This window comes from Otolemur garnettii, unplaced genomic scaffold (assembly GCF_000181295.1).
Source record: "Otolemur garnettii isolate 467f Iridium unplaced genomic scaffold, OtoGar3 scaffold00016, whole genome shotgun sequence".
Taxonomy (NCBI): Eukaryota; Metazoa; Chordata; class Mammalia; order Primates; family Galagidae; genus Otolemur; species Otolemur garnettii.
The window spans coordinates 13,923,279-13,932,768 of NW_003852411.1; the positions used below are offsets into that span (position 1 = coordinate 13,923,279).

A 9,490-nucleotide genomic window follows, 5' to 3' on the forward strand; every position below is an offset into this window, starting at 1 on the left:
AAAAAAAAAAAAAAAAGGAAATTTGTAGGAAATCCTATAATTTTAGCCATAAATACTTGAATGTGTCTCTCTAAAAGAGAGAATTCTTTTCTAAAGAATAAAGGTTCTCAAAGCACCTTTGTCATTTCTAAAAAAGATGAATAATAATTCCTTACTGTCATCAAATGACTGGCATTCAGATATTCTTGATTGTCTCAATTTTTTTTTTAATGATTGGTTTATTCTAAACTGGTTGTAAACATTATGGTCTATGTATTGAATTTGGTTAATGGATCTCCTGAGTCTCCCACAGGTTACCCCTCCTTTTTTCCCATTTATTTTTATTTCTTGCTATTAAAGAAATGCAGTCTTTTGTCTCTTGGAATTTGCCCCTTTCTGAAGCATAATTTAATATATTTCTATATTTCTTGGAAAGCTGATAGTTCTAAAAGTTTGATCAGATTCAAGTTCACTTGTTTGGCAAGAATACTAATCAGGTGATCTAGTGTATTTCTTAGTGCATTGTGTTGGGAGGTTAATGATCCCTGGTTTTTCCCTGTTTTTGTAAGATTGATCATACGGGTTTAGCATTTGTTAGTCTGGTTCATCCATTGTAAAATACTCCATCAGCTTTTTGCATAATAGTTTTAGCTGCCATGGATGATCATCATTGCCTTTCATTAAAGAAGAAGATAATGTAATGAAAAGCTGGTTCTGTCATTCAGAATTGTTTTATATTAGTGTATTTGTTGGATTTATTAACATGATAATTAATTTGCTTATTTTAATCACTTTTAGAGGAAGCCAAGAGAACTAAAATTAGAGTGCCTTGTAAACTATGAGAATCTATATAAATATTATTAATCAGGGACCTTGTTGAAATACAAAAATATGGGGTTTTTTTCAATAAAAATTATAAATTTTTATCTCAATAGACTCTGAAAAGGATTTGGAAAATGATCCATCAGTAAATTCTCAGGCACTGAAGACCACAGTCACAGCAAGTACCACTGAAGAAGCTCAGGCTGCATACTCTGCCTCTAGTCTTAACAAAGACCACCAAGAGATAGAGACAATAGGTCCAGAAAGTGCAGATACAGGCGATACCTCAGAAAAACCAGATGAAACAAATTTAGGGGACTATCCAAAGCATAAAACAGAACATGAGAACAACCCGAGTTTTCAGGATGGAGAACAAGGGCATCATGTCTCTTCAGAAAGTCTGGGGGAAGAAGCCTTGGATCCAGACCCTACCCATTCTCCAAGTGGCCAGGGAAGAGCAGATACAGGCGATACCTTAGAAGGTCCAGATGAAACAAATTTAGGGGACTATCCAACGGATAAAACAGAACATGAGAACAACCCGAGTTTTCAGGATGGAGAACAAGGGCATCATGTCTCTTCAGGAAGTCTGGGTGAAGAAGCCTTGGACCCAGACCCTGCCCATTCTCCAAGTGGCCAGGGAAGAGCAGATACGCAATTAGACAGCAGCCCTGCAGCCTTTCCTGAGGAAGTGAGCAACAGGACTAGAGCTTCTCAGGAACCACCTGCTGCCATAGCCCTCCTGGCCCAGAGTCCTGGTCTAGAGGGCCAGGATACACTGAGGAGGCGACAGCCGGTGCCAGGTGAGAGAACCCACTGAACTATACTGTTGTGTATTGTTATGTTACTAAGACCACAGCAAGAGAACTTTTGCCTGTCTTTCATAGGAACTTTGTGTGATCTTGGGGATCACACAAAGCAGTGTGGTTGAGTTGAGATTAGAATGAAATTTCTCTTCTCCTAGACTAGCTTATTGCATTACAGGAAGTTGTTTTCTACACAGACTGTACTTTAATAATGTTTTTACTTACTGTTTATATTAATGCAACATGACATCACTTTTAAAAAATTTGCCCCTGGCCTTTTCTTTATTTATGAGCGTATTTTTATTTACAATTAAAAAAATCTTCTACTTTTGGGGAAACTAAATGTTTCATAAATTAAGAAATATATATGTTGGGGTGCCTGTGGCTAAGGCACCAGCTACATACACCTAAGCTGGTAGGTTCGAATCCAGCCTGGGCCTGCGAAGCGATGACAGCTGCAACCCAAAAATAGCCGGGCTTTGTGGCGGATGCCTATAGTCCCAGCTACTTGGGAGGCTGAGGCAAGAGAATTGCTTAAGCCTGGGAGTTGGAAGTTGCTGTGAGCTGTGATGTGATGCCACAGCACTCTACCTGGTGACGGCTTGAGGCTCTGTCTCAAAAAAAAAAAGATACTTATGTATAGTTTTTTCTTTTAGTTTTTTTGTTTTGTTTTTTCCCTGAGACAGTCTCACTCTGTTGCCCTGGCTAGCAGGTGGTAGCATCATCATAGCTCCTGCCTTAGTCTCCCACAGGCAGGTGCCACCATGGCCAGCTAAGTTTTCTATTTCTTTGTAGAGATAGGGTCTGGCTCTTGCTCAGGCTGGTTTCAAACTCCTGAGCTCAAGTGATCTTCCTGCCTCAGCTTCCCAAAGTGCTAGGATTAGAGGTGTGAGCCACTGTTCCCAGCCAAGCTGGGCATATTTTTTTAAAAAATGTTAATGGTATGGTATCCTTAGCTCAGTCATATTTCAGTTTTTTAGGACTTTGAGTAAATCAGTTAATTGCTTTATACCTGATTTTCTTTGCTTATATAATAAGAGAAATGAGCGTGTCTTCCCTTATGAAGGTTGAGAGTTGCAGTGTGCTAAATCCTTACAGTAGATTGCAATTGGGGCCCTACCCCTTGCTAACTGGCGTGACCGTGGGCAAGTCTCTTAACTGCCTAGCATTCTAGTGTTTCATTGGTAAAATGAAGAAATTGGACGAGATGATACTCTGTTCTCTCAGACATTCTGTTTACCAGAGACTTGACCAAGTGCTAGTAATGTGTGTTTCATTTTAGTCAATAGCTGACTTAAATATATGTTTCATTTATTAGCTACTAGTCTATAACTTCAGTGAAGGCAAGGATTATGTCCCTTTCATTCATTGTGTTTCTTGTTTCTGGCATAAAGAAACAACTTTATGAATGTTGAATGAATGAATAAATGTGATTTGTATGGACCATTATCTGCCATCAGAATTTCGCTATTATGCAGGTTCACTATAAGTAGAAAAAAGAAAATACTGTTGAAAAATGTAGTGTATATCCCCAGCCCGGGCCCACCAAACAACAATGATGGCTGCAACCAAAAAATGGCCAGGCGTTGTGGCAGGTGCCTGTAGTCCCAGCTACTTGGGAGGCTGAAGCAGGAGACTCCCTTGAGCCCAGGAGTTGGAGGTTGCTGTGAGCTGTGATGCCATGGCACTTCACCCAGGGAGATAGCTTGAGGCTCTGTCTCAAAAAAAAAAAAAAAGAAAAAGAAAAATGTAGTGTATGTGTAGGAAGCTATTTAACTTAGCAAAATGAGCTAATCCACAATATAACCTAGGAGGTAAGAAATCTTTTCTGATCTCAACTCAGCCACCTCTCTTTATATGACCTTGGACTAGGCTGTTAACATTCTTGGACCTTTTTTCACGTTAAGGGTTATTAGGATGCTGGAGTTGGTGTTCATTGAAGATCTTTTCAGTTCCGAAATTCCATGATAGGATATTTTAAGAACCTAGTTTTTGGTGTGATAGGAGCTCTCCTTTATACTCGTATATGCTAATAGAGGTCCCTGGCTGGGTATATAACATTTAGATTCTAGCGTGATTAAGCTTAGAGTGCTATAAAATGTTGGCCTTCATTTCACCCACACATTTTAACATTGATGTGCTCACCCTGCACCTGTATTTTTACATATTCCACAAATGTTCTTCATTTTCTTTTCCTTGCTTTGTACACTTCCTTCATGGAGAGTTTTTGCTTTTGTAAGCTATTTTGCAAGCGTGTAGTAATTTCTCTGAACTTAATACTTCAGTTATTTTTACACTTGGGTTCTTGAGAAGTCATGTGAGATTGGAATTAGAGCACCATTGCCCCAGGATGTGGAATCCTGTGCACAGCTGACATTCCTTAAATCCTTTCTTAATTTGGTACCTTTTGTTGAGTCATATTTTAGATAGCTTTGGCTGCTATTAGAATGTTGTTTCCTTGTCTTTGATGTAAGGGGCAGTGAGGAATTGTGAATAAAGCAACAGTAATCTTGAATGAATTTCACATCACTTCATTTTATTTTTCTAAGTAGAGTGATAGTAGTAGTGAGGCTTTAAGGAAATGGTAGAAAAAAATTAGCTTTGTACAAAAGAAAATTTTACAAAATATAATAAGAATTTTCTTAGTCAAATAATTCTTTGGGTTGAGGAGAGGTATAAAGGTATACACACTGTAAATAGTGTGCCATCTAAAAATAATATTGATTCTTTTCTCCCCTAGAGCCTGAAAATCATCAACAAGAAACACAAAAATTGGAAGAAAACAATGATAATGCACAAGACGCCATAAGAAAGATTAAGGAAAAGGTTTTTCAGTGCTATGGTGAGAACAAATGTGGTTTTATTGCAGTGTTGATTCACATACAGAAATCCTCAGTGAGAATACCGAGAAAACTAACAGATTTAAATAGTTCTAACTTGTATTAACTTTTTTCTTTTTTTTTTTAAATTAAATCATAGCTGTGCACATTAATGTAATCACGGGGTGTAGTGTGCTGGTCTTATATACAATTTGAAATATTTTCATCAAACTGGTTAACATAGCCTTCATAGCATTTTCTTAGTTATTGTGTTAAGACATTTATATTCTACACCTAGTAAATTCCACATGTATCCTTGTAAGATGCACCTTAGGTGTGGTCCCACCAATTACCTTCCCTCCACCTATCCTCCCCCTGCCTTTTTTTCTTTAAAGACAGAGTTTCACTTTGTTGCCCTCGCTAGAGTGCTATGACATCAGTCTAGCTCACATCAACCTCAGGCTCTTGGGCTCAAGTGATCGTCCTGCCTCAGACTCCCAAATAGCTGGGACTGTAAGTGCCAGCCACAACAGCAGGCTTATTTTTGTATTTTTATTTGTAAAGAGGGTGTCTCACTCTTCCTCAGGCTGATCTCCAACTTGTAAGCATAAGCAGTCCTCACACCTTGGCCTCCCAGAGTGCTAGGATTACAGGAATGAGCTACTGTCCCTGGCTATATTAATATATATTTTTAAGTGTTTAATAATAACTCATAGTGAAATAGAACAAGAAAGTTTTAGGGATTTTTCCCTTAAGGGTGCTGGCTAATGTTTTACTGTGCTTAATAGAATGGAAATTCCCAGAGTAGAAAGGGCTTTTCCTAAACAGGAGTCTAAAACTGCCTTTTCAATTAGAGTATTAACTTCCCAAGAGACATTTTTAAGGTTTGACCCCTATAAAGAAAAAGTTCTGCTATATAGGTACTTTGAGAAGGTGGAAGAAAATCCTGATAGTTCATTTCTAAATCACTTTATAAGTTAGAACAAATATATAAACTTAGATTTTAACCTTTTAGCAAGGATATTGTATTATATTGGAGGAGAGGGCAGTGCCTGTGGTTCAAGGAGTAGGGTGCCGGCCCCATATACCAGAGGTGGCGGATTCAAACCCAGCCCTGGCCAAAAACTGCAACAACAAAATAATAAGAATAATCTGAGAAGAGATTAGAGAAAGGCTATTTCTGGTAAACTTTAATAGCAGACAGTTTAAATGACTTAGGCAAAAGATACATACTACTTCCAGAATAAAATCTGACAGTATCTCTGCCTCACTTTAGTTTACTGCAGGCTTTGTTTCTGACTCATGTTCTAATATTCTATTCTTTCCTCATTCTTTTGGCAGGTCCCATCTTTGTTGGCTTCATGGTTGCGATTATTATGCTAAGTCTTCTTGGCTACTGTTCATTTTCAGCACAGCAAGTACCCCAAAAGCCAGCTTTGGAGGCTTTCTTGGCTCACTTCAGCCAACTGAAGGATAAATTTCCAGGCCAGAGTTCCTTCCTGTGGCAGAGAGGACGTAAGTTTCTCCAGAAGCACCTCAATGCTTCAAACCCCACTGAGCCAGCCACCCTCATCTTCACAGCAGCTCGAGATGGAAGAGAGACCCTGAAGTGCCTGAGCCACCACGTTGCGGATGCCTACACCTCTTCTCAGAAGGTCTCTGCTATTGAGATCGATGGGGCTGGAAGAACCTCACAGGACAGTGACACAGTCAAGCTGTTGGTTGACATGGAGCTGAGCAATGGATTTGAGAATGGCCAGAAGGCTGCCGTGGTGCACAACTTTGAATCCCTTCCTGCAGGCTCCACCTTGATCTTCTACAAGTATTGTGATCATGAAAATGCTGCCTTTAAAGATGTGGCCCTGGTCCTGACTGTTCTACTAGAGGAGGAAACTTTAGAAGCAAGTGTAGGCCCAAGAGAAACGGAAGAAAAAGTGAGGGATTTACTGTGGGCCAAGTTTACCAATGCTAACACTCCTAGCTCCTTCAACCACATGGACTCAGACAAACTGAGTGGCCTCTGGAGCCGTATTTCACACCTAGTACTGCCCGTTCAGCCAGTGAGGAACATAGAGGAACAGGGGTGCCTTTTAAAAAGCTAAGCTCAGAGTTGATTATAGAAGGCATGGCTTATGAAAAAGTCACTTTGAAGGCCTTCCATGTATGTGGAAGGAGGCTAATAAATGCAAAAGGATAGCCTGAAAGCACAAAAGAGCTTATCTTAGGAAAAAAATTTTTATTTTTTACTTTTTGTAAAATCTTTCTAATAATCTAAGCCTTGACAAACCTAAAAATTGGTGACTTTCTTCTTTGCCTTTTTGAGCAAATCAGGTTTGAAATACAACATGGTATCTATAACCAAGGGATTTTTTAAAATTCCAAAATATAGCAACCAAATCATTGCACAGGAACATACTTTTCAGAGTAACTACAGAATGATTTTTGTTTTCTTGAGTTGAGACTGTAAAGAATCTTTCAGACAGTGTTTGAACTTGGACTAAAGTAATTATAATTATGAAGCAATGTTAAATTTTAGAAAATTTTTTCTAGCACGTGTTAAGTATCTTTAAAACCCACTTTAAGAGCTCCAGTCGCGCAGTCGGTTAGCGCATGGTACTGATAAAACCCACTTGAATAATGTAGTTGTGAGTAGTATAAAAAAAAGAAAATACAGATTTAAACCATAATGTACTTAAACTAAATTCTTTATGTAAGGCACTGTGCTTTTTTTCTGTTAATAAGCTGAGATGAGAACAACTATGCTCAAAAAATGTTCTGGGCTGAGATGGTGGCTCATGCCTGTAGTTCTAAGCCTTCATGTGGAAGGCTGAGGCAGGAGGATTGCACAGAGCTATGATGATGCCACTGGACTCTAACCCTGGCAACATAGAAAGACCTAGTATCAAAAAAAGTTCTTAAAAATTGAAATCAGAAATTGAGTGTGATGGCTCATGCCTATAATCCTTGCACTCTGGGAGGCTGAGGTGGGTGGATTGTCTGAACTCAGGAATTCAAGACCAGCTTGAGCAAGAGTGACACCTCATCTCTTAAAAAAAAAAATAGCCATGCCTTGTGATAGGCGCCTATAGTCCCAGCTACTCAGGAGGCTGAGGCAAGAGGATTGTGTGAGCCTAAGAGTTTGAGGTTGCTATGAGCTATGATGCCATGACATTCTACTAAGGGTGACAAAGTAAAAAACTGTCTCAAAAAAAATTGAAATCAGGCTAGACATGGAAGCTCATGCCTCTAATCCCTACACTTAGGGAGACCAAAGCAGGAGGTATTGCTTGAAGCCAGGAATTCAGGACCAGCTTGGACAACATAGTAAGATCTCCCCGTCCCCTTCTACAAAAGAATGAAAACATCTAAGCCAGAAACACCTGTAGTTCCAGTTCCGTGGAAGGCTAAGGCAGAAGGACTGCTTGAACCCAGAAGTTAGAGGCTGCAGTGAGCTATGATGACTCCACTGCACTCTAGCCAGGGCAATTGAGTGAGACCCTGTTGCAAAAAAAAAAAAAAAAGAGAGATAAAATATTGAAATCAATGGAGAAGTTATTTATAATCATTGGAAGAAATTCTAATTGGCTGTTAATTTTACTTCAGCTTTCTTGAATGATTTAGAGCAGTAATTTTCAAACTGTCTTACTGCCCCCCCTTATTTCAGAGCAGTTTCTGTTTTTAACTTTTATATGTTATATAAGATTTCATTCAAACAGAGCTTCACTGAAAATGAAGTTTGAAAACCATTAAGAGAAAAAACATCTTAGAAGATAGGAAATGGGTAGGAAAAAATGAATGTATTAAAACTTAAGAGTAGGAAGATGCAATATAGGTTTATTATATAGATAATTTATGAAAGATAAACATCTACAGATGAACAGCAGAATGTATAAGCTAGCATTTACTAGCACGTTTCTGATGCTTTCCGTTTTTGTCTCTACTAAATGGGTTTTTTAATAATTGTATAGGATGAGAGTTTGAAGGCCTTTTCAGCAGAACAGATTTTTAATAACCAGTTCAATAGTAGATTTTATGTGGGCACACTGGCATAACTTTATCAGTTTATTTGCTGTGCAGTGGTGGCACATTATGTAATGCAGCTCATTTTTTGACTAACAAGAAGGGCCAAGTTAACTAGAAGTTAAGAATTAGAGAAGTGCAAGTGATGTAATACGTCGTGAGGGGAGGCAGAAAGGGTGAATGGCCATTATTAGTTGTTGGACCAAGTTTTGTGATTCTAAAGCAAGAACAGTGTGGCTGGATGAGCATTTGAACTCTGAAAGCAGAACTAGTAAGATGAGCTTCACCTAACAAAGGGTCTGTTCCATTGTGTGGACATCACCATGATCCTGGAATGTCTCAGTATTTTGGCATCTCTGTTTCTATAAAGTCTAAATATATATGTTTATATTTCAGTATATGTGCATATATATATTTTAAAGAAGTCATGTGATTAAAGTATGGGAGGATTTTAGGAAACATCAAGAAAATAATGGTCTTAACCAAAAAGGTTACAAAGATATGAGGAAGAACCTATTTGAAAATATCTGCCACAGGAAAAACACAGAAATCTGTTCTAACCCAAGGCTTAAATTGTGCTCGATGGAGCATAGGGGCTTACCTGAAGGAGCAATTTGCATTTGGGACTTTGAAGGAATCTCACAATAGATTTCCAAAAAGACCTGAACACAAAGCATAATGAATGTACTATCAACGCTAATGCAGTATAGAATTAAAAGAAATTGCAAAAAAAAAAAAAAATCTATATACCATATTCAATATTTTCTGTATTTCTGGAGCTTAGATGCTAGCATTACATCACTCAAAACCAATGGTGCCTTGTAGAACTGTTATGTCAGCCTGCTGCCCTGTGCTACCTCAGATCTGTAAAGGAACCAGTACGATGTATACATGATGTATACATACCTAATTTGTCAGTAACTCAGACCGCAGGTGATACAAAGATCCACTGTTCCTTCAGTTGAGCATGATTTTTCATCCATTACTTTCAATATAATTTAGAAAAATAAACTTTTAAAAGTCATAATTCCTTTTTTAAAAACT

At 38.3% G+C, this 9,490-nt stretch overlaps 1 protein-coding gene across 4 annotated transcripts in view; it reads left to right on the forward strand.

Annotated features, from left to right (window-relative positions):
• The window catches only part of LOC100940908 (torsin-1A-interacting protein 2), a 24,042-nt gene extending 16,777 nt beyond the window's left edge, over nucleotides 1-7,265 (forward strand). For all 4 annotated transcript variants that reach the window (XM_023510795.1, XM_023510794.1, XM_023510793.1 and 1 more), the window contains exons 3-5: nucleotides 915-1,604; nucleotides 4,348-4,449; nucleotides 5,768-7,265. In XM_023510795.1, the coding sequence (XP_023366563.1) occupies nucleotides 915-1,604; nucleotides 4,348-4,449; nucleotides 5,768-6,528 (1,553 nt within the window). In that variant the 3' untranslated portion in view covers nucleotides 6,529-7,265. The remainder of the gene's footprint in view (nucleotides 1-914; nucleotides 1,605-4,347; nucleotides 4,450-5,767) is intronic.
• The last annotated feature ends 2,225 nt before the right edge of the window (nucleotides 7,266-9,490 follow it).